Source organism: Saccopteryx bilineata, chromosome 3 (genome assembly GCF_036850765.1).
Source record: "Saccopteryx bilineata isolate mSacBil1 chromosome 3, mSacBil1_pri_phased_curated, whole genome shotgun sequence".
NCBI classification, from domain to species: Eukaryota; Metazoa; Chordata; class Mammalia; order Chiroptera; family Emballonuridae; genus Saccopteryx; species Saccopteryx bilineata.
The window spans coordinates 213,814,409-213,840,253 of NC_089492.1; the positions used below are offsets into that span (position 1 = coordinate 213,814,409).

A 25,845-nucleotide genomic window follows, 5' to 3' on the forward strand; every position below is an offset into this window, starting at 1 on the left:
TATTTTCTATGTTGTACTTTACCTCCCATGACTATTTTAACTGCCAATTTGTATTTCTTAATCCCTTCACCTTTTTCACCCAGTTACCTCCCAGCACCTGACAGCAGTCAGTTTGTTCTCTGTGAGTTTGTTTCTATTTGTTTGTTTGTTGTGTTTTTGAGATTTTACACATAAGTGAACTCATATGGTATTTGTCTTTCTCTGTCTGACTTATTTCACTTAGCATAATACCCTCTAGGTCTATCCATGTTTCACAAATGGCAAGATTTCATTCTTTTTATGGCTGAGTAATATTTCTTTGTATATATGTACCACAACTTCTTTATCAATTGTCTATTGATGGACACTTAAGTTGCTTCCATATCTTGGCTATTGTAAATAAGACTGCATTGAATATAGGGATACATTTGTCTTTTCAGATTAGTTATTTGGATTTCTTTGGATAAATACCCAGAAGTGGAATTGCTGGGTCCTTCTCTGTCTCTTGTTATAGCCTTTGTTTAAAGTCTGTTTTGTCTGATATAATTATTGCTACCCCAGCTTTTTTATTGTTTCCATTTGCATGAAACATTTTTTTTCCATTCCATTACTTTCAGTCTGTGTGTGTCTTTTGATCTAAAGTGGGTCTCCTTTAGACAGCATATGTATGGGTCTTTGTTTTCCTAACTGTTGAGCCACGCCATGTCTTTTGATTGGAGCATGTAACCATTTACATTTACTGTAATTGATAGGTATGTAGTTATTGATTTTATTAGTAGCATTTTTTTATCTTTATCTTAAAGAAGTCCCTTTAGCATTTGTTGCAATACTGGTTTTGTTGTAATGAATTCCTTTAGCTTTTTCTTATCTGGGACGCTCTTTATCTCTTCTTTGATTCTAAATGATTGCCTTGTTGGGTAGCTTGATATTGGTAGTAAGTCTTTGCTTTTTATCACTTTGAATATTTTGAGCTGTTTTATAATCTCTATGATTCTTTTAAGTTTCTTAATACATCTGGAACTCTCTAAGCTACCTCTTTTTATCTCTTTTGGCTCCTACTCACTAAGCCTAGTTTTCCTACATTGTTTATGCTTGTTTATTTTTTATTGTATACTGCTTTTTCTCTTTAAGATATTATTTGTGAGAATTTTTTGAAAACAGGATGAACAGGCTTTTTATTCTACCTGGTACCTGAGAACATTGCAAATCTGGGCCTATCTAAAACTAAGGTTAAGATTACGTTGACCACACAAGCAAGGGAAATTTTCATTTTAAATCTGAGCAAGGGCTAACTTGTGATTACAACTTCTTTTTTATTTATTTATTTATTTATTTATTTAAATTTTTTTAAAATTAATTTTACTAGGGTGACATCAATAAATCAGGGTACATATGTTCAAAGAAAACATGTCCAGGTTATCTTGTCAATCAATTATGTTGCATACCCATCACCCAAAGTCAGATTTTCCTCCGTCACCTTCTATCTAATTTTCTTTGTTCCCCTCCCCCTCTCCCTTTTCCTCCCCTACCCCCCCCCCCCCGAAACCACACTTTTATCAATGTCTCTTAGGCTCGTTTTTATGTCCCATCTACGTATGGAATAATACAGTTCTTGGTTTTTTTCTGATTTACTTATTTCACTTCGTATAATGTTATAAAGATCCCACCATTTTGTTGTAAATGATCCGATGTCATCATTTCTTATGGCTGAGTAGTATTCCATAGTGTATATGTGCCACATCTTCTTTTTCCAGTCTTCTATTGAAGGGCTTTTTGGTTGTTTCCATGTCTTGGCCACTGTGAACAATGCTGCAATGAACATGGGGCTGCATGTGTCTTTACGTATCAATGTTTCTGACTTTTTGGGGTATATACCCAGTAGAGGGATTGCTGGGTCATAAGGTAGTTCTATTTTCAGTTTTATGAGGAACCACCATACTTTCTTCCATAATGGTTGTACTACTTTACATTCCCACCAACAGTGTATGAGGGTTTCTTTTCTCCACAGCCTCTCCAACATTTGCTATTACCTGTCTTGTTAATAATAGCTAATCTAACAGGTGTGAGGTGGTATCTCATTGCAGTTTTTATTTGCATTTCTCTAATAACTAATGAAGATGAGCATCTTTTCATATATCTGTTGGCAATTTGTATTTCTTCCTGGGAGAAGTGTCTATTCATGTCCTCTTCCCAATTTTTTATTGGATTGTTTGTTTGTTGTTGAGTTTTATGAGTTCTTTGTATATTTTGGATATTAGGGCCTTATCTGAGCAGTTGTTTGAAAATATAATTTCCCATTTAGTTGGCTGTATGTTTATTTTGTTATCAGTTTCTCTTGCTGGGCAAAAACTTCTTAGTCTGATGTAGTCCCATTCATTTATTTTTGCCTTGACTTTTCTTGCCTTTGGAATCAAATTCATAAAATGCTTTTTAAAACGAAGGTCCATGAGTTTAGAACTTATGTCTTCTTCTATGTACTTTATTGTTTTAGGTCTTATATTTAGGTCTTTGATCCATTTTGAGCTAATTTTAGTACAGGGGGACAAACTGTAGTCCAGTTTCATTCTTTTGCATGTGGCTTTCCAGTTTTCCCTGCACCATTTGTTGAAGAGGCTTTCTTTTCTCCATTGTGTGTTGTTGGCCCCTTTATCAAAAATTATTTGATCATATATATGTCGTTTTATTTCTGGGTTTTCTATTCTGTTCCATTGGTCTAAGTGTCTATTTTTCTGCCAATACCATGCTGTTTTGATTGTCGTGTCTCTATAATATAGTTTGAAGTCAGGTATTGTAATGCCCCCAGCTTCATTCTTTTCCTTTAGGACTGCTTTGGCTATTCAGGATTTTTTATAGTTTCATATAAATCTGATGATTTTTTGTTCCATTTTTTTAAAAAATGTCATAGGAATTTTGATGGGAATTGCATTAAATTTGTACAATATATTGCTTTGGGTAATATGGCCATCTTGATTATATTTATTCTTCCTATCCAAGAACAAGGAATATTCTTCCATCTCATTGTATCTTTTTCGATTTCCCTTAACAATGGTTTGTAGTTTTTATTATATAAGTCCTTTACATTCTTTGTTATGTTTATTCCTAGGTATTTTTGTTGTTGTTGTTGCATTCGTGAAGGGGATTATTTTTTTTTTTTTTGAGTTCATTCTCAAATGTTTTATTGTTGGCATATAGAAAGGCTATGGACTTTTGTATGTTAATTTTGTATCCTGCGACCTTATTACTGTATTGGTTTATTGTTTCTGGTAGTCTTTTTGTAGATTCTTTGGGGTTTTTGATGTATAGGATCATATCATCTGCAAAAAGAGATACCTTTACTTCTTCTTTTCCGATATGGATGCCTTTTATTTCTTTGTCTTGTCTGATTGCTCTGGCTAGAACCTCTAGCACCACATTAAATAAGAGTGGAGAGAGTGGACAACCCTGTCTTGCTCCTGATTTAAGGGGGAAAGCCCTCAGTTTTGTGCCATTTAATATGATGTTAGCTGATGGTTTATCATATATGGCCTTTATCATGTTGAGATATTTTCCTTCTATACCCATTTTGTTGAGAGTCTTAAACATAAAATTGTGTTGTATTTTATCAAATGCCTTTTCTGCATCTATTGATAAGATCATGTGGTTTTTGTTCTTTGTTTTATTGATATGGTGTATTACATTAACCGTTCTACGTATGTTGAACCATCCTTGAGATTCTGGGATGAATCCCACTTGATCGTGATGTATTATTTTTTTTAATATGTTGCTGTATTCAATTTGCTAGTATTTTGTTTAGTATTTTAGGATCTATATTCATTAAAGATATTGGTCTGTAGTTTTCTTTTTTTGTGCTGTCCTTGCCCGGTATAAGGGTTATGTTGGCCTCATAAAATGTGTTTGGAAGTATTGCTTCTTCTTCAATTTTTTGGAAGACTTTGAGTAGAATAGGAACCAAGTCTTCTTTGAATGTTTGATGGAATTCACTGTATAACTGTCTGGGCGTGGACTTTTAGTTTTGGAGAGGTTTTTAATAGTTTTTTTTCTATTTCTTCCCTACTAATTGGTCTGTTTAGGTTCTCTGCTTATTCTTGACTCAGTCTAGGAAGGTTGTATTGTTCTAGGAATTTATCCATTTCTTCTAGATTGTTGAATTTAGTGGCATAAAGTTTTTCATAGTATTCTAAAATAATTCTTTGTATATCTATGATGTCCGTGGTGATTTTCCTCTTTCATTTTGGATTTTGTTTATATGAGTTCTTTCTCTTTTTTCCTTGGTAAGTCTTGCCAAGGGTTTCTCAATTTTGTTGATCTTTTCAGAGAACCAGCTCCTTGTTCTATTAATTTTTTCTATAGCTTTTCTGTTCTCTATTTCATTTATTTCTGCTCTGATTTTTATTATCTCCTTTCTTCGGTTGGTTTTGAGTGGTCTTTGTTCTTCTTTTTCCAGTTCCTTAAGGTATGAAGTTAAGTGGTTCACTTGGGCTCTCTCTTGTTTGTTCATATAGACATGAAGTGATATGAACTTCCCTCTTATCACTGCTTTTGCTGTATCCCATAGATTCTAATATGTCGTATTGTCATTTTCATTAGTCTGTATATATCTTTTGATCTCTGCACTTATTTCTTCTTTGACCCATTCATTTTTAAAAGTATGTTGTTTGGTTTCCACATTTTTGTAGGGGTTTTTTCCTCTTTTTTGCAGTTGTATTCTAGTTTCAAGGCTTTGTGATCAGAAAATGTGCTTGGTACAACTTCGATTTTTCTGAATTTGCTGATGTTGTTTTTGTGGCCCAACATATGGTCAATTCTTGAGAATGATCCATGTACACTGGAGAAAAATGTATACTCTGTCACTTTGGGATGAAATGTCCTATAGATGTGTGTCATATCCAGGTGCCCTAGTGTTTTGTTTAAGGCCAATATATCTTTATTGATTCTCTGTTTGGATGACCGATCTAGAGCCATCAGCGGTGTATTGAGATCTCCAAGTATGGTTGTGTTTTTGTCAGTTTTTATTTTAAGGTCAATAAGTAGCTGTCTTATATATTTTGGTGCTCCTTGGTTGGTCATATATATTAAGAATTGTTATGTCTTCTTGATTCAGCATCCCCTTAATCATTATGAAATGACCATTTTTGCCTCTGAGTACTTTTGCTGTCTTGTAGTCAGCATTATCAGATATGAGTATTGCTACACCTGCTTTTTTTTGGATATTTGCTTGGAGTATTGTTTTCTAGCCTTTCACTTTGAATTTATTTTTATCCTTGTTTCTTAGATGAGTTTCTTGTAGGCAGCATACAGTTGGATTTTCTTTTTTAATCCATTCTGCTACTCTACCTTTTTATTGGTGAGTTTAATCCATTTACATTTAGTGTAATTATTGACACTTGTGAGTTCCCTATTGCCATTTTATACATTGCTTTCTGTTAATTTGGTGTTTTGTTTGATTCTTCTCTTTCATTTTTCTATCTTTTGTTTTAGTTTGGTTGTATTCCATACATCTTTCCTCTGTTGCTCTTTTTTAAATCATTTACTTCTGTGGTGGTTTTTTCAATGGTGGTTACCATTAAGTAATGACAAGGGTTCATACCCTGTTCATCGTAGTGTGCTATCTTGTGAGTACTTTTGCACTCCATCGTCTTTTGCTACTGTTAATCTCCGTCCTCTCCCCCCACCTTTTTTTTTGTTGTTGTCACAGTTTAAATTTGGTTTTATTATGTTCCTGGTGGAGCTTTTACTTGTGGTTTTGTTTTGTTTTGTTTTGTTCTTTGTATCTGGTTGGAAAACCCCCTTTAGTAATTCCTGGAGTGGGGGTTTTCTGATGATAAATTCCCTCATCTTTTCTGTATCTGTGAATGTTTTTATTTCTCCTTCATATATGAAAGATAGCTTTGATGGGTATAGTATTCTTGGTTGAAAGTTCCTCTCTTTCAGGACTTTAAATATTGGGGTCCACTCTCTTCTAGCTTGTAGAGTTTCTGTTGAGAAATCTGATGATAATCTAATGGGCCTTCCTTTATATGTTGTATTCTTCTTTTCCGTGGCTGCCTTTAGAATTTTTTCTTTGTCATTGGTTTGTGCCAATTTCATTATGATGTGCCTTGGAGTAGGTTTGTTGGGGTTAAGAAAACTTGGTGTTCTGTTTGCTTCTTGAATTTGATGCTTTAGTTCTTTCCACAGGCTTGGGAAGTTCTCATGTATTATTTGTTTGAATTTGTTCTCCATTCCATTTTCTCTCTCTTCTCCCTCTGATATACCTATTATTCTTATGTTATTGTTTTTGAAGGAATCAGACAATTCCTGTAGGGCTTTCTCATTTTTTTTTTTAGTTTTTGAGTCTCTTTCTTCTTCTCTCTGTTGTGCCTCAAGTTGCTTGTCTTCTATTTTACTAATCCTACCTTCTATCTCGCCTGTTCTATTAGCTAAGCTTTTTACCTCGTTTTTCAGCTTGTGAATTGAGTATTTCATCTCTGTTTGATTTGTTTTTATAATTTCAATTTCCTTGGTCATATATTCTTTGTGTTTGTTGAGTTGTTTTCTGCGCTCCCTAAATTACCTTTCTGTGTTTTCTTGTATATCTCTGAGTATTTTTAGGATTTCTATTTTAAATTCTCTGTCATTTAGCTCCAAGGTTTCCAATATATTAAATTTTTCCGCCATAGATTTTTCCTCATCTATCTGTGCTACCTCCCTGTCTTTTGTATCTATGATATTCGATTTCTTTTTCCTTAATGGCATCTGAGGGTGGTTTTGTTGATAGTGTTAATGAGAATTAGTAAAGAATAAAAAGTTAAAAATAAAAATAAAAAAGAATAAATAAAAAAATTATTATTCCCCCCTTTTTTTCTTTCCTCTCCTCTCCCCTCCTTCTTGAGAAAATCTTGTGGTGAACTGTGAATTATATTGTGCTAAATAGAACAAAAACTACCTATAATGGAGGGCTTGAGTTGGGGAGAGGAGATCAAGGGGCAAAAAAGGGGTATGGGCCCACAAAATGCAAAAAGGAAAAAAATTGGGTCAAGAATAAAATGATTTGCTTTTTGGTGATGGTTGACTAAGAGGTATGATGAGAGGAATAAGAGGGAAACAGGAAAAAAGGGGAAAAAATTCAAAAAGTACTATTGTATTTAATGGAGCATGAACTAGATAAAATGGAGAGCCAGGGTTGGGGGCTCTGCTAGTGAGTTAAAAAAGCGAAATAAAAAAACCCCAAAGCGCCACAAAGAAAAATTTAAGTCCCAGATAAAGTAATTTGTTTGTGATTGAGGATTGAATGAGAGGAAAAGTAAAGGAGAAAAGAAGAAACTAATATAGAAGGAGAAAAAAAAGAGGAAAACACAAAAAGAAGAAAAAAGAATTAGAGAGAGAGAGAGAGAGAGAGAGTTAAGGGTTTTGGAGTACAACCCTCATAGAGAGAAAGGAAGAAGAAAGAAAAGATAATGGGAGATGTGACACTTATGGGTAGTGTAGTTTAAGGAGAGGAGAGAGTAAGACCAGCAGAGAATTAAATGACCAAATTGGAAGAGGAAGAAAATAATCAAGACAAGAAGATAAAGAGAAACAAACAAACAAATATAATAAAATGGGATAGGTTATAAAGTCTGTGGATTATTCTTGATTTTGAGAGGTTATCTTCTTGCTTTTTTTTTCTCTCCCTCTTCCTGGTCGGTGACTCTGTACCCCGGGTTCTGCCCCTATGGCATGCTTAGGTAGAGGTGTGCAGTTGATAAGTCTCTATGGCGATGTCATATATTGGGCTTCAGTCTCTTTGGCAGTCGAGGCTCATTAGCATTTGCAGGCTCCGCCAATGAGAGAGTCCATATTCCCGGAGCCTCTCTCCTAGTCTTTCCTTTCTGAATTAGCAGCCTGATGATCCAGCTATGGGGTTGCTGCTGCCTCTGCCTGGAGAGTAAGAGGTTCAAAGAGCTGGCAAATCCCCACTCTATTCCCACTCAGTGTAGGGATCTGGGTAAGGCTTAATCATTCAGAGCCGCTAGTATAATCTGGCAGGGCTTTGGCCCACACAAAGACCTCTGACTCTGCCCCTCTGTCCGGGAACATGGGCGCCCACTCCCCGGGGGAATCTCTCGCCGACCAGGATATCCGTCCAGCTGCCTCTCACTCCCGGTGAGGCGCCCTGCCCACATGGAAAAGATCCAGAGTAGGAAATTTCGCTACCACTCACTCCCCGCTTGCTGCTTTTGGGGGCGCAGGGGCGACCTCAAGTCTCTGGTTTTGGCCCAGAGAAAGGCCTCTGACTCTGCCCCTCTGTCCAGGAACACAGGCGCCCACTCCCTGGGGAATCTCTCACCCACTCTCCGCACTCGCCGACGAGGAGATCAGGCCGGCTGCCTCTCACTCCGGGTGAGGCACCCCGCCCGCACGGAAAAGTTCGAGCGTAGGGAATTTCGCTCCCACTTACTCCCCACGCACTGCTTTTTGGGGCTCAGGGGTGACCCCGAGATTCCGGTTTTGGCCAACACAAAGGCCAGAGGGCCTATGCCCCTCTGTTTGGTAACACAGGCGCCCACTCCTGGGGCTCTAGGAGGAATCTCTCGCCCACTATCTGTGCGCACTGGCCAGGAGATCGGGGCGGATGGCTGTCCCAAGTGCCTTTCTTTGTCTGGATTTGGCGCAAGTGTTAGCTTGTGTTGACTGGGTTGCCACAAGCACAGTTTTTCCTCTGCTTGGATGTCCGTGCCACAACCTGGTTTGGACGTTTGTGCCGCAGTCTGGTTCTGCGGCACCGTATGCCCACCTTAGTTCCTATACTCTCAGTTCCCAGTGAAAGCAGTCCTTATTTAGGTTACTGAGGAAGGCAGAGTGTTTCTTCCTCCTTATTTCCTTCAGTGTTGATTATATATTTAGTCAATTTTTCGCTCAATCATACCTTTGTGTTTAGTGTGGAACTTCTGGAGGCTCCAAGGATAGATTTTTCTGTCTCTGGTTGAAGATCTCGTTGAATTTTGGGGGAGATTTATCGGTATTGCTCCTTACGATGCCATTTCTCTGACGTCATTGTGACTACAACTTCTAATGGATTTTTCCCCCTCCTGTTTCAGTTAGACCAGTGCAAATTTCTTAGCATGCTGTCAGGGTAGAATTTATACTGGGTCCACCCTTTTTTGAGGGTGTGTTATTCAGTGACCCAGCTTCATTAAAGGAAGGCTTCCTAAAAGATAACGAGGTCTTGATTCAGGCCCTCTTGCTGAGGAGGCTGTGAAAGGGGAAGCCTGTTTTTGCCAGAGTGAGCAAAAGTGCCTTCATTACATTACTACCTCTCTGAGTTTTCACTTTTTATTAAAATTGGCCAGTATTTTCCTGTTTCAGTCAGTTCCTCAGTGCTTTTAATGTGATTTTAAAATACATCTAATTACATATATGTATTTCCTCCATTGTCTGGTATTCTTGGATGCTTTCATTGGGGAGGTTGGTCATTATAACCACTGCCATAGTTGAAATGAAAGTTCCATAGTTATAAAATTACATATAATTTCTTAAATCATTTTTATACTTATCCAGTGATGGCTGGCCCTTTCTTTTTCTTGGCTTATGTCTTGATTTTCTTAACTTTACATTGCATGTTTTAGATCCCCATTCAGTTAACCAATAAACTTGCTTCTATACCTTGCCATTTCTTTGAGTAATCTTTGTTCTTCCTTGATGATATTACTTCCTTTATTAATCTCTGGAGTAGATTAGTTTAGCTCAACCAACCCAGGTGGTCAGTGGAGTAACACATGTCAAAGCCAGAATGTTCTCATGTCCCATTTTGTACAGCCTACAACATGGGCTACTTTAAGTTAGGCCTTGTACCTGACAGTGCCATGATTCCTCCCTGAGTGAACTACCTGTCTAGTAATAAAAGCAAGTGTTGTATGTGTGTGTAGCTGTTTATGGTTTAGTGTGTATATCTAACTAACTATGGTATAAAACCATCAGTAAAACAGAACTGAATAGGTAACTCCTGTGATTGCCAATTGACCTGTATTTTTTTCTAATCCTTCTCTTGGCTTATACAGTGTATCGGTAAAAGCTCAGGCCCTGGAATTTCCAGACTTGGGTTTGAATACAGTCTCTACCTCTCAGAAATATATAGTTGTGTTATATTATCATTTTAATAATTCTTACTGTTAAAATGGGGGGTAATAGTATCTTTCTCATAGTATTGGAGGAGTAAATGATATTGCTGCTTAGCACCATTTGTGAAACAAGTAACTCAATAAATCTTAACCATTATGTTTTAAAAGTTACTCACTTTTGAACTTTAAGGCATTTTAAAATTAGTCTTTTTTTCTTTGGTTGTTAGATGTACTTTATGAAAAATCGTGCCCGAAGGCAAGGTATTAATTTAAGACTTCTACCCAATGGATTCAGCAAGAGGAGAGAAAATTCAACATTTTTCGATAAGAAGTAAGTTTCTATCAGCTGTTTCGATTTTATCAGGATCATCTTTTAAGGTTTGGTTTGATCTAGAGCTACCAAAAGTATGTCTATGAGCTATCTGGGTTTTTTTGAGCTGTTTGTTATTTTTTCTATGAAAACATATTTATACAAATTAAAAATAAGCATTTAGAAACTTAAGCTAATTTTGTTTCATGTGACTCTTAATAAAAATGTGGGCTTTCAGAGTGTATGTATGTGTGGTGTTTCTCTATGTTTGTGTGTCTGTCTGTCTCTGAAGCCTAAGATACCATGGAAGTATTTCAGAGGCTTCAGGGACAAAGGAATGAATCAAAGCAGGATTCGTGAACAGTTTTAACCAGAGCAACTCAGCTTTTTAGAATTCTTTCTACTTTGGCATTTTAAATAAGATTTCATTTGAAAGCCAGTGATGGGAAGGATTGGGGACTTGGGAAACATTTTACTCTGTAGTGAGTGTGAGTACAGGCAATACAATAGAGATTAATTTGCTGCTTTCCAAAAATACTATATCAGAAAGGCCGCACTGGTATAGAATACTGGAAGGATTCCAGAGTACTCTACATAGCCCACTGAATTATTGGGTAATATCTTTTAAAAGTCAGGATTTTGGATTTGGAGTAAAAAACTGAGTGAGTCCCCTCCTCTTCAGTCTCTTATTATATATGAGAACTTGTACAAATTACTTCTTTCCTCTGGGCTTCATCTGTGTGATGTGGAAGTTATACTACGTAAACTAAGATTCCCTTCCAATTTTCCTACTCCATAAATTGAAAAGGCAGAGCATCAGAGTTCTTATTCCAATAGACTTTCTACCTTTTTAAAGCATGTTATATTAATAGATAATGAAGTTATCCATTTATATTTTTATGTTTCAAGACATAAATATTTGTAAAGGTGGTTTTCCTTTTTCCTGGTTGGCTTCCAAAAGTAAAGTAATGCCTTCCATTGTCAAATGTGAGATGATTCCTTTGTACATTTTGAAACTAACATTTGGAAGATGATATAGTTTTTTGAAATTTCTGGTTGGTGCCTTCTCAAATATAAAAGTACAACTTTTTTCTGCAGCTGGCTTTTTTCTCTTTAACAATATAGTATGGACCTCTTTTCTTGTGAATGCTAATCTGCCTCATTTTTAAATCTCTGCTCTATGACTACTATATACTAATTTATTTAATTGTTCCCATGTTCATGAACATTTAGCTTATTGCTAGTTTTTAATTTTTTACAAATAATGTTGTAATAAATATCATTGAACAAGTTGTTTTGTATGCTTATGTAACTTTTTCTGTTGGATTGGTCCCTAGAAAGTGAAATTACTGGGTCAGAGACTACGTGCATTTAAACTTTTTAGAGAAATTCCTATTTTCTCCAAAAAAGTACCATTTTGTACCTTCATCAAAAAAAGTATCAGAGTGCCTATTTTATTTATTTATATATTTTTATTATTATTTTTTAATTGATTTTAGTGAGAGAAAGGGAGAGAGAGACAGAGAGACAGGAACATCAGTCTGTTCCTGTATGCACCTTGACTGAAGATCAAACTGGCAACCTTTGTACTTCTGGACAGTGCTCTCACCAATTGAGCTATCTGTCCAGGTCTTCAGAATGCCTATTTTATTGATAGTTATACCTGCACTTTAACTGAATATCAATTAAACTCTTGCCTATATGATTGTTAGAGAGGCTGATCTCTCAATTTTCTTTTTATTTCTTTTAAGATGTGCTTCTTTATATATCATCTTGATCTGTTACATATATTTGAACATTTTAATCAATCTATTTATCCTTTAATTTTGTCTTCCATTTATGATGCATTTTAAATAGTTATAAAAAAAAGTATGTAAAACATAGAGCTAGTTGATAGAGTGGTTAAGAATATAAACTAGGCCAGGCTACCTGAGTTCAATTTCTCTGGTCAGCCTTTTCCTAGCTATGTTGTCATAAGCCAATCACCTGATTACTTTCTGCCTTCAGTATCCTCATCTATAAAGTGGGACAAGAAATAAATTAGAGTTAAGCCAGTTTTTATTTCCGCTCGTAGTCCTATATGGGAATGCCTGTGTAAATATCTCACCAGTACTGAGTTGTCTCTTAAAAAATTTACTGGCCCTGGCCGGTTGGCTCAGCGGTAGAGCGTCGGCCCAGCGTGTAGAAGTCCCGGGTTTGATTCCCGGTCAGGATACACAGGAGAAGTGCCCATCTGCTTCTCCACCCTTTCCCCTCTCCTTTCTCTCTGTCTCTCTCTTCCCCTCCTGCAGCCAAGGCTCCATTGGAGCAAAGTTGTCCTGGCACTGAGGATGGCTCCATGTCCTCTGCCTCTGGTGCTAGAATGGCTCCGATTGCAGCCGAGCAACACCCCAGATGGGCAGAGCATCACCCCCTGGTGGGCGTGCTGGGTGGATCTCGGTTGGGCACATGCGGGAGTCTGTCTGTCTGCCTACCCCCCCCCCCCCCCGCCCTCGCTTCTCACTTCGGAAAAATAAAAATTAAAAAAATTACCAATTTTAAAGGATGAAATAATATTTTGTTTTAATTTGGTTTTAATTACTACTGAGTTGGAATATTTGCCCACAAGTTTCAGAGTGATATCTTAAAATTTAAGTATAATATTTTACTTTAATCCAGTCTGCTAATTTAAAATGATCTATCATTCATAGAACCATTTTGGGAGTTCAGTGGGAAAAAAATTTAATCTATGTAACCGAATTTTTCCATTTGTTCATTGTTAAATGGCCAATTATATTTTTTAAATGAAAAATGGTTTTGCTATTAACTGAACTTAAAATGTCTGTCTTCAGATGTTAGGTGAATAATAAAGCATTAACAGGAATTCCAACTCTCTGAAAGCCATACTTAAAAAATATTATTGGCTAGTCCTAGCTTGGAAATCTCTTTAATCCCAATTATTTTGTTCATTCTTGTTCTTCATTTTCATCATTGATTTAAATCTTGGCACTGTTGACATTTTGAGTCAGAGAATTCTTTGTCATGGAAGTTTGTCTTGTGAATTTTAGGATGGTAGCAGTATCCCTGGCCCTCTACCCTCTAGATCAGGGGTTGGGAACCTTTTTGGTTGAGAGAGCCATGAACGCCACATATTTTAAAATGTAATTTTGTGAGAGCCATACAACGACCCGTGTATGTTATGCATTATTCAATAAAAATTTGGTGTTGTTCCAGAGGACAGCTGTGATTGGCTCTAGCCACCCGTAACCATGAATATGAGTGGTAGGAAATGAATGGATTGTAATATATGAGAATGTTTTATGTTTTTAACGTTATTATTTTTTTATTAAAGATTTGTCTGCGAGCCAGATGCAGCCATCAAAAGAGCCGCATCTGCCTTGCGAGCCATAGGTTCCCGACCCCTGCTCTAGATGTTGCACAGACACACACACACACACACACACACACTCTGTTATGATAACAAAAATGTCTCCAGACATTGTTAGATACCCCCTGAGGTGGGGGCGGAGGAGAGGGACAAAATCACTCTTATTATTAGGATTACAGAAAATTTCAATTGCTAAAAGGTGGTATGCAAATATTAAGATAAGTAAATAAGGCCTAGGGGAAGAATATGAAAAAAGAAACAGAAGTACCGTCTTTCTGATAACTCTGTTTTCTTAACCAGTCATAAACAAATGACCAAGGTATTAGATGATGGTAGGATTATTTATTGGAAGGCATGAAAAAGTGAATACTAAATCTTTTAAAAGAATTGTTTTCACCTGGCTCTTAGTAAATAATATACAGTGATAGCTAAAGTTCTACATTTTCTTATCTGAAATGCTAGGTATATAATACATTTACTATATATTATATTTACCTGTAGTAGTTCTGGGGCAGCATGGCATAATCATGCAATACTATTTCTGCATGAAACCTACAACTACTCACATTATAATGGTAAATAATGGCAGTGAATGGGCTCAGTCAGGTTTTGCTGCACAAGGAGTTATGAAAAAATTTCGTTTCTGATATTTGGGGATTTTGGACTTGTTGATGTGAGATTTGGTCCTACACTAGGTTTATTATTATTACCTAGGTATTAAATTGGTCCTATACTAAGATTATTTTTATTACTCCCTAACTATTAAACTGGTCCTTTGTTCCAGCAGCTTGAACTATAATATAATCAAAAGCTCAAATTGAACTGTCTGACTAGGTGGTGGTGCAGTGAATAGACGGTTGGCCTGGGACACTGACCCAGGTTCAAAACCCCAAGGTCACTGGCTTGAATGCTGGTTCATCTGACTTGAGCCTGGGGTCGCCCACTCAAATATGGAATCATAGACATGGCCCCATGGTTGCTGGCTTGATGAAGCTCAAGGTCACTGCTGGCTTGAAGCCCAAGCTCAGTAACTTGAGCAAGGGTCACTGACTCCGCTGGAGCCACCCAACCCCCCACCCCCCAGTCAAAGCACATATGAGAAAGCAATTAATAAACAACTAAGGTACCGCAATTATGTGTTAATGCTTTTCATCTCTCTTCCTTTGGTCTGTCTGTCCCTTTCTCTCTTTTGCTAAAAAACAAAACAAAACAAACAACTTCAAATTGAACTTACTTAAAATCAAATGTTCTAATGGTAATTTGATCAATCTGAGTGAAGAAGAATCTTTGGATATTTTTGTAACTTTTCTATAAAGTCTGAAATTATTTCAAAATAAAGTTTTTTAAAAATTTAAATACCCCTATATGAAGTGTACTAATGGGTCATGTGCCTGAACTACTTCTGTAGAACTACCAGCAGGTTATGTAACAGTAGACACAATCAGTTACCTCAGAAGCATAGGTTCATTCAAACTCAGGCATCTTTTATGGCAGGAGTGTTTGATCAGTATCACCCTGAATCTCCTAAAGTTCCATAAAATATTATGTAATGTGTGAATATATTTAAGAACAGCAACTGTAATTTTCACTTTATAGTCAAAGTGGGATGTATCGCTAACCAGTCCGTGAGGTCAGAAATGTAGTATTTAATAGCAGTGGATTTTAGAGGACTGATGAATTTGCAAGGACATCATAATGGATAGCTTTAATGAACAAAGAAAAGTTAAGGGATGTATATGTTAAGAATAATTGAGCCAAAGCAAAACCAACATTCATTATGAAAAAGAGGAGGATGGTATGAAAATGTGTCCAATAGAAGGCTCCCCTACTTTGAGCAGATCCCAAACTACCTCTATAAAATAGTGACTCTTTCAGAGGTAAATCCTTTACCTCATCTCTTGGTGGGCCATATAACTTTATGTTCCCTTTTACCCAATGCTAATCAAAACCAGTTGAAAGAAAGGTAAAGGATCTATATATGAGGAAAACTAAGTCTACCAAATGACTGAAAAGATTTGAACAAATGTAGAAAAAGTACCTTGTTTGGGGGAGAGTCAGTATTTTAAAAATAACAGTTATTTTTTAAATGAATGATCTTTAAATCTGATGTGATCCTAATCAGAATACTAATGGGATTTTTGTTGTTACTGAAGAACAAACGTGAGAGGCAGACTGGTAGTAGCACAGTAGATGGAGCTCAGCCTGGGATGCTGAGATCCCAGGTTTGTGGCCTGGAAGTTACCAGCTTGAACATGGGCTAATCTAGCTTGAGCGCAGGCTTACCAGCCTGAGTGCAGGATTGCTGGCTTGAAGCCCATGATTATTGGCCTAAAGCCCTTGATTACTGGCTTGAGCCCAAGGTTGTTGGCTTGAGCAAGGGGTCACTGGCTTGGCTTGAGCCCTTTGGTCAAGGCACATATAAGAAGCAATCAAGGAACAACTAAAGTGATGCAATTACAAGTTGATGCTTCTCATCTCTCCCTTCTACCACCTCCCTCTTGCAAAAAATAATAATAGTAATAAACATGGAAGAAGACAAGGGAAAACCTGAGAAAAAAGAACAATGAGGCTAGATTCATTAAAATTTATGAAATTCTAATTGTTTTATGGTGTTGACATGGAAATCTACAGTGACTTAGATTGTAGGAGATAAACATGTACCGTATTTCCCCATGTATAAGGCGCTCCCATGTATAGGACATACCTTAATTTTGGGGCCTGAAATTTTTAAAAAAGTACATAAAGTTATTGAACTCAAGTTTTATTCGTCATAAAATTCATACAACTCCTCATCACTATCAGAACTCCCATCCATTAGCTTGTCCTCCTCTGTGTCTGATGAGGAATCAATGTCTTCAACAATCAGCGCAAAAACAAGTGGGAAATGCAAGTAAGAAAATCTACGACCACTGTATAAGATACACCCAATTTTTAGACCCCAGTTTTTTCGGGGGAATGCGTCTTATACATTGGGGAATACGGAATATTTGATCAAGATAGCATTTGAAAGTAATACATATATTCCATTAATGAGGTAGAAACAATTTGCTTGCCATTTTGTAGGGAAAAGCTGGATCTTTTACGAGAACTTCCAGGTGGATCAAAAACCTAAAGTAAAATAAATAATAGTGGAATATTTTCATAATTTTTTTTTTTTTGTAAACAAGAGAGACGTTTATTATAAAGATACAAGGTGTCAGAAACCAAGGATGAAATAAATCTGGGCCTCCTTATGTTTTTTCTCCAAGTGCCTCTTATGCTTCATTTTTTAAAAAATTCTATTTTAATTTATTGGGTTTACATAAATTTTACTGTCCCCCCGAATACCTCCTCCCTGTCCCATGTTCCCCACCATATCACCCTTGCCCTCCTCTCCGCAACGCAGTCCCCCCGGTTTTGCTTCTCTGCTCTCATCCCATCCTATCATCCCCTTTCCTTCTATCCGCTTTCCCTCTGGACCTTTTGATCCTGCCTCTGTCTCTATTCTGCTCCTCAGTTCATATTGTTCATTGAATTCCTCAGATGAGTGAGGTCATATGGTATTTTTCTTTCTCTGCCTGGCTTATTTCACTTAACTTAATAGTTTCCAGGTCCATCCATGTTGTCACAAAAAGTAAGATTTCCTTCTTTTTCATGCCCCATAGTATTCTATTGTGTATATGTACCACTGCTTTTTAATCCACTCATCTACTGAGGGATACTTGGGCTGTTTCTAGATCTTGGCTATTGTAAACAATGCTGCCATAAACATGGGGGTGCATTTCTCCTTTTGAATCAAAGTGATTTGGTATTCTTAGGATATATTCCTAAAAGTGGGATGGCTGGGTCTGAAGGCAGTTCCATTTTTAATTTTTTGAGGAATCCCCGTACTGTTTTCCACAGTGGCTGCACCAGTCTGCATTCTCACCAGCAGTGCAGGAGGATTCCCTTTTCTCCACATCCTCACCAGCACTTATTCTGTGTTGTTTTGTTAATGAGCACCATTCTGACTGGTGTGAGGTGATATCTCATTGTGGTTTTAATTTGCATTTCTCTAATGATTAGTGATGTTGAGCATTTTTTCATATGCCTATTGGCCATCTGTATGTCCTCCTTGGAGAAGTGTCTATTCATTTCTTTTGCTCATTTTTTGATTGGATTGTTTATGTTCCTGGTGTTGAGTTTTACAAGTTCTTTATAAATTTTGGTTATTACCCCTTATCAAACATATTGTCGAATATGTTCTCCCATTGTGTGGTTGGCCTTTTTATTTTGTTCATATCTTTAGCTGTGTAAAAGCTTTTTAGTTTGATATAGTCCTATTTGTTTATCCTGTCCTTTATTTCATTTGCCCGTGGAGATAAATCAGCAAATACACTGCTGTGAATGATGTCGGAGAGCTTTCTTACTGCCTATGTTTTTCTCTGGGATGCTTATGGTTTCATGACTTACATTTAAGTCTTTTATCCATTTGAGTTTATTTTTGTGAATGGTGTAAGTTGGTGGTCTAGTTTCATTTTTTGCAGGTAGCTGTCCAGTTGTCTCAGCACTATTTGTTAAAGAGACTGTCTTTACTTCATTGTATGCTCTTACCACCTTTGTCAAATATCAATTGTCCATAAAGGTGCGGGTTTATTTCTGAGTTCTCTGTTCTGTTCCATTGGTCTATATGCCAGTTCTTATGCCAGTACCAAGCTGTTTTGAGTACAGTGGCCTGTAGTATAACTTGATATCAGGAAGTGTGATACCACCCACTTTATTCTTCTTTTTCAAGATTGCTGAGGCTGTTCGTGTTCTTTTTTGGTTCCATATAAATTTTTGGATTATTCTATATCTTTGAAGTATGTCATTGGTATTTTAATAGGAATTGCATTGAATTTATAAAGTTCTTTGGGTAATAAGGACATTTTAATGATCTTTATTACCTAACCATGAACATGGTATATGCTTCCACTTGTTTGTATCTTCCTTGATTTCTTTTATCAATGTTTTATAATTTTCCGAGTACAAGTCTTTAACCTCCTTGGTTAAATTTACTCCTAGGTACTTTACTTTTTTATTGCAGTAGTGAACAGGATTGTTTTTCTTAATTTATCTTTCAGACAGGTCATTGTTGTGAATAAAAATGCCTCTGATTTCTGAGGATTGTTTTTATATCCTGCCACCTTGCTGAATTCATTTATCAGGTCCAGTAGTTTTTTTACTGCGACTTTAAGGTCTTCTGTGTACAGTATCATATCATCTACGGATAATGGTAGTTTTACTTCTTTTCTAATTTGGATACCTTTTATTTCTTCTTCTTGTCTGATTGCTGTGGCTAGGACTTCCAGAACTATGTTGAATAAGAGTGGTGAAAGGGGGCACCCCTGCCTTGTTCCTGATCTTAAGGGGATTGCTTTTAATTTTTGCCCATTGAGTATGATGTTGGCTGTGGATGTGTCATAGATGGCCTTTATCATGTTGAGGTATGTTCCCTGTATTCCCGCTTTGCTGAGAGTTTTGATCATAAATGGGTGCGGGATTTTTTTGGGGGGTGGTTGCTGGATTTTATCAAATGCTTTCTTTGCATCTATTGATACTATCATGTGGTTTTTCTCCTTCCTTTTTGTTTATGTGATGAGTCACATTGATTGATTTGCAAATATTGGACCATCCTTGCCTCCCCAGAATAAATCCCACTTGATCCTGATGTATGATGTTTTTAATGTATTGCTAGATCTGGTTTGCTAATATTTTCTTGAGAATTTTAGCATGTAAATTCATCAGGGATATTGGCTTATAGTTTTCTTTGTGTTGTCTTTGCCTGGTTTTGGAATCAGAATTATGCTCACCTCATAAAAGGAGCTTGGAAGTCTTCCCTCCTCTTCAATTTTTTGAAATAGCTTGATAAGTATAGGAGTAAGTTCTTCTTTGAATGTTTGGTAGACTTTGCCTGTGAAGTCATCTGCCCCAGGGCTTTTCTTTGTTGGGAGTTTTTTGATAACTGTTTCGATCTCATTTGTTGTAATCAGTCTATTTAGGTTTTCTGATTCTTTCAGATTGATTTTTGAAAGATTATATGTTTCAAGGAATTTGTCCATTTCACCTAGGTTGTCTAATTTTTTGGCATACAGTTTTCATAGTATTTTCTTACAGTTCTTTGTATTTCTACCATGTCAGTTGTAACTTCTCCACTCTTGTTTCTGATTTTATTTATTTGATCCTCTCTCGTTTGTCTCTTGATGAGCCTGGCCAAGGTTTATTAATCTTGTTTACCTTTTCAAAGACCCAGCTCTTGGTTTCATTGATCCTCTGTATTGTTTTTTTAATCTCTATGTCATTTATTTTCACTCTGTCCTTTATTATTTCCTTCCTTCTACTTCCTGTGGGCTTTACTTGCTGTTCCTTTTCTAGTTTTTTTAGTTGCAGGGTTAAGTTGTTTATTTGAACTTCTTCCAGCTTCTTAAGGTATGCCTGTAATGCTGTATGTACTTCCCTCTCAGGACTGCTTTTGCTGTGTCCCATAGAGTTTGAGTTGTTCTAAGCTCATTTTCATTTGTTTCTAGGAAATTTTTTATTTCTTTCTACATCTCATTGTTGACCTATTCGTTATTTAATAACTTGCAGTTTGGTTTCCAAGTGTTTGAGTGTTTTTCAGGTTTTCTATTGTAGTTGATTTCTAGTTTCATGCCATTGTGGTCAGAAAAGATACTTGATATGAATTCAATCTTCTTAAATTTGTTCAGTCTCATTTTATTGCCGTAATATGTGGTCTACCCTAGAGAGTGTACCATGAGCACTTGAAAAGAATGTATATTCTGCTGCTTTAGGGTGAAAGGTTCTGAAGATATCTATTAAATCAAGTTGATCTAGTGTGTTTCTTAATTCTGTTGTTTCTTTGTTAATTTTCTTTCTTGAGGATCTATCCAGTGATGTTAGTGTGGTATTGAAATACCCTACTATTATAGTATTGCTTTGATCTCATCCTTTATGTCCATCAAAATCTGCTTTATATATTTAGGTGCTTCTATATTAGGTGCATAGATATTTATAATGGTTATCTCTTCCCATTGGATTGTTCCCTTTATCATTATGTAGTGACCTTTATTTCTTACTATAGTCTTTGTTTTAAAGTCTATTTTGTCAGATATATGTATTGCTACCCCAGCTTTATTCATTTCTATTTGCATGAAAAATTTTTTTGCCATCCTTTTACTTTCAGTCTATGTGTATCTTTTGTTTTGGGGTGGGTCTCTTGTAAACAGCATACGTACAGGACCTGTTTTCTTATCCATTCAGCTATTCTATGTCTTTTAATTGGAGCATTTAATCCATTGATATTTAAGGTTATTAGTGATATGTAGTTGTTTGTTGCCATTTTTTTCTTTAAATCTACATTCATCTTTTACTAGATTTTTTATTTCCCACTTTGGTCTGTCTACAGCAGGACAGTTAACATTTCTTACAACATTGGTTTGGTTGTGATGAATTGCTTGAGTTTGTTTGTTTTTTGTTTTTTTCTTTGTCTGGGAAGCTTTTTATTTCTTCTTCAATCTTAAGCATTAGCCTTGCTGGATAAAGAAGTCTTGGTTGTAAGTTCTTGTTCTGCAGTATTTTGAATATCTCTTGCCATTCCCTTCTGGCCTCAAGTGTTTCTTTTGCGAAGTCAGATGTCATCCTTATTGGGGTTCCTTTGTAGGTGATTGACTTTTTTTCTCTTGCAACTTTTAGTATTCTTTCATCACTAAGCTTTGGTATTTTGATTATGATGTATCTTGGTGTGGGTCTCTTTGGGTTCTTTTTTAATTGGGTTCTCTCTGCTTCTTGAACCTTTGTGACTCTTTCCTGTATCAATTTAGGGAAATTTTCAGCTATAATTTCTTCAATCAGGTTCTCTATCCCTTGTTCTTTGTCTTCTCCTTCAGGATCCCATATTATGCAGATATTGTTTTTTCTTCATGTTGTCACAGAATTCTCTTAGTTTCCTCAAACTGTTGATCCTTTGTTTTTTTCTTTGCTGTTCTGCTTTCATGCTTTTACTTATCTTGTCCTCTAAGTCGCTGATTCAATCATCTGATTCATCCAGCCTGATTTTAATTCCTTCTAGTGTGGTTTTCATTTCTGATACTGTGTTTCATTTCTGTCTGGTTCTGTTTTATGATTTCAATGGCCTTTTGATACTTGTTATAGCTTTATTAAGTGTTCATTATATCCATCTATTGTTGCTCTAAGATCTTTGAGCATCCTAACAATCATTATTTTAAACTCTGAATCCAGTAGTTTGGTTATTTCCATCTCAGTTCTTTTTCTGGGGATTTTTCTTGTTGATTCAATTAGATTGCAGTGTTTTGTCTTCCTATTTTATCACTGTATACACTCTTCCTTTGGGTGTGTTGTTTGTGGAGCTGAGTCTAGGGTTGGTATTATCTGCCTCCAATTTTCAGTTGTGTTGTTTCTAGGTCTTCTTGGGTTGGCATCAGCTGTTGTTTGTAACCTGCTGTGGGCTACTTATCTGCTATCACTATTCCTTTTACTATTTATGTTGGCATTTTCTATGTCTTAGCTGGGTCACGTGTGAGGAGCCCTTCCTTAAGCTACCACTCTAACAAAGGTTGTTAGGTCCTGAACTGATGCTCTCTGTATCTGGCCACTGGATGTGCCTGCACTGGACTTCCCTGGCTGGAGTCTGGCACAAATCGGTGGAAGTCACTGCCTATAACTAGTTCTTATCAACCTTTTTGGAGATACAGGTGATCCAGATCTTGTGGCTGCCTCTGTTGGGCCCAGGTGCTATTGTAAGTATCAGCTGCTCTCCTAGGTTAGCTTTTATCTACTCTTGTCCTGGGGGAAGGTCCTCTACAAGTTCAAGTTCCCTTGAGATCCACTCTCTGCTGCTTCTTATTGCTGGCTACTTGTTGGGCTCAGTACTATAATTCATTGATTAGGTACAGTACTGGATGTGGCTTGCCCCTTAGCTTCAGCTGTCTTTCTATCCAGATATTTTATTTTATTTTGGTTTGTTTTTTTCTTCTTTTTCAGCACTCAGAAGAGTGTGGCCTTAGGTCCAGTGGGTATGGCCTCTGTGCTCCTGATATGTGGTCTGTCCGCTGCTGCCTCCTGCTTTTGGGCTCCCGCGCTGCCAGTGCCAGCCTACCTCTGCGGTCTCTGCGGCTTCCGCTGCCCCAGGTGGGCCCGCGCGTGCCTGCTCAGACCCCAGCCGCAGGCAAGGGCTGGCTTGCACCATGGGAGGCATTGTGTGGGAGCTCGGACCTCCCCAGCAGCCCGCCACGGCTTCCGCCTCTGCTGACGAGCCCATGCGCGCCTGTTCAGACTGCTTCTGCTGTCGCCCAGGCCTCAGCTGCTCTTAGGGGTGGGCCCACGGCACAGGTGGGATTGTACATGAGCTTGGATCTCCACAGCAGCTGCCGTGGCCTCTTCCTCTGAGGGCAGGCCTGCGCATGCTTGCTCCGACTGCCTCTGCAGTCGCATGGGCTCAGCCGTGGGCGGGCTTGCGTGCTCTCTCTGACCTCCGCTGCAGCTTCCGCCTTCATGAGCAGGCCTGCGTGCACTTCGGCGGCACTGCCTCCAGCAGCTGCGCCCCACCACCACCTGCCCGCCTGCCCCCAGCGAGCACTCAGCAGCCTGGGGGGGGGGCAGTGTAGCTCAGACCTCAGCACTCACTACCTGTGTCCCTAACATGCTGCCTGCCTCTAAGCACTTCTGTTCTAACTGGTGCAGGAGAGCCTCTGGTGGACAGAGTAATTTCTTCCCTTTGCTGGTGTTGCTGCTCTGAGGAAAAATGTTTGGTTTACATTTGGGGAGTGATTCAGCCCAGGGGTTAGGGTGTCCATCCCTCAAAATATCTACTCCCTGTGCCTCCAAGACCACACTCTCCCCTGGCAACTCCAGTTCTCCCAGCGCTCCTGCTTTTGGAGCCTCGGGCAGGTGGCTGTGAGCGAGGCTCTCTGTGCGGTTCCTTTAATACAGGACCTGCGTCCGAGAGTTCTGTCTCCTCTCAAACAGTATCTAGGCTCCTTTTTCAGCCAAATACCGTCCATTTGTCCCTCTAGGCTCCAGGGCACTAGGCCAGGACTCCAGTTCTGGGGCTGAGGACCCACAACCCGCCAGGCAATACTGCCTACCGTGAGAGTCCCTCGGGGCCACCACTTACTCCAGGGAGCGGGGCAGCCCTTTCCATGTCTCCGCCTTTCCTACGTGTCTCAGTGTGGGTTCTTTGGTGGTCCTTGGCTATAGAATCCTCTTAGTGTAGTCCAAAGTTGGTCTTTCAAGATGACTATTCTCAAAATTAAGTTGTAATTCACTTTGGTTCTGGGATGTGGGAGTTGGAACTTCCGCCTACTCTGTGGCCATCTCGTCTCCTATTTTCATAATCTTAAAGAAAGGAAAGGAAACAGCCCATCCAAAGCCCTAAAGGGGGAAAAAAAACCCCTAAATTTACATAAAATTTTAAAAAATTATATGGCAAAAAAGGGCCATAATAAAGTTAAAACATTGAGTGGACAAAAAAATCTATAACATATATGACAAAGAATGCATATGCATTAGTAAGAACAAAGACTAGCAATTAATAAGGAAAAGAGGTAAAATAAGAATAGATGGTCATAAAAAGATATCTATGCATATATAATCTATGGCTGTAAGCATATATTAATAATACATAAGGAAGGTATAGGTTAGCCAGACCCTTTTCCTCTTCACTGTTCTTGAGAGTATAAATTAATAGTTCTGTAGAAGGCAGTTTGATAATATTTATGAAAGTCTTATATATGCTTCCTCAAGGAATTTAGCCGACAAATGTATTAGTGTAGTTTACAGAGATATATGTACACATATTTGTTGCAGTATTGTTTTTTTTAATTAATTTTAATGGGGTGACATTGATAAATCAGGGTACATATGTTCAGAGAATGCAGCATTGTTTTTAATAGTGTAAAAACTCAAAAACCTCAAGTATACATCAGTATGGGAATGAGTTAAATTAATGATGTTACCTTTATGCAGTGGAATTCTATGTAGCCATTAAATAAACAAGTTAGATGTAGAAGTACTGTCATAGAATGACATCCATGATGTATTCAGTGGAAAAAAATATGCTGTACTTTAAACAATTGAAAAATATGAAGCTCACTTTTTCTAATGATGTAAAATTTACATGCATGAAATACACAAATCGTAGGTGTTCATTTGTTGGGTTTCAACAAATGCATGTACCTTGTGGAACCTACGCCCTATTAATTTATAACTTTACCATCACCCCAGAAAGGCTTTTCTAATTAGTTCCTGTCTTCCCCAAAGACAGCCTGTTCTATACTGCTCACAAAAATTAGGAGATATTTCAAAATGAATATGAAGCAATAAAATATCCTCTAATTTTTGTGAGCAGTATGTTTTTTTTTCCTGAAGATGTTGCCTGTTTGTAAATTGTATATATATGGAATCATATAGCTTACCCTTAACTTTTGTGTGACCATTTAGGTGAATATGAAATATCTTAAGTTGGCATTTATTTTAGTACTTTGTTTGTCTCTCACTTTTGCCACTGTTGAAAATGTTGTTTTATATCGTCTTTTTTATTTCTCATTGCTTTTAAGGTCTTTGTCTTTGGTGTTCTGTGGTTTCACTGTGATGTGTGTCTTCTTATTTATTTATCTTCCTTAGGATTTGTTGTCCTCCTGAATATGGCAGTTCTGGAAAATTCTAATGAAATATCTTAATCTCTTATATCTTTTTCTTTGCTACATTCTGGGTAATTTACTCAACTATATCACCCAAGTCATTTTCTCTCCCCAGCTCTATCTAATTAATCTGACCTTTAGCCTGTGTTGTTTTGTTTCAGTTATGTTTTTTATTTCTAGAAGTTGTTTCTTTCCCAAATCTATCTGGTCTTTTAGATAAAATTGTGTTCCTGAGTGACGTCACGGAAATGGCGCTGTGAGCAGCGCGTCCGACAGCTCTCCCCTAAATCACAACAAATTTATCAACTAGAAACAGAAAAATTTATCCTCGGAGCATTCCGGAGTTCCACACAAACTGATAGTGAAAGGACTGTTATCACTTGAATCTGAGAGACGAGGGTGTGGAGGAATCTACCACAGGGACGTTCTTTCAAACCGCGAGGAAGTGCGCCTGTG

The 25,845-nt window shown here is 37.5% G+C and overlaps 1 protein-coding gene across 1 annotated transcript in view; it reads left to right on the forward strand.

The window, feature by feature from the left end:
* Window positions 1–25,845, forward strand: part of ZNHIT6 (zinc finger HIT-type containing 6) — a 94,550-nt gene that overhangs the window by 11,816 nt on the left and 56,889 nt on the right. The window contains exon 5 of the mRNA XM_066268759.1: window positions 10,286–10,389. Coding sequence (XP_066124856.1) covers window positions 10,286–10,389 — 104 coding nt within the window. The remainder of the gene's footprint in view (window positions 1–10,285; window positions 10,390–25,845) is intronic.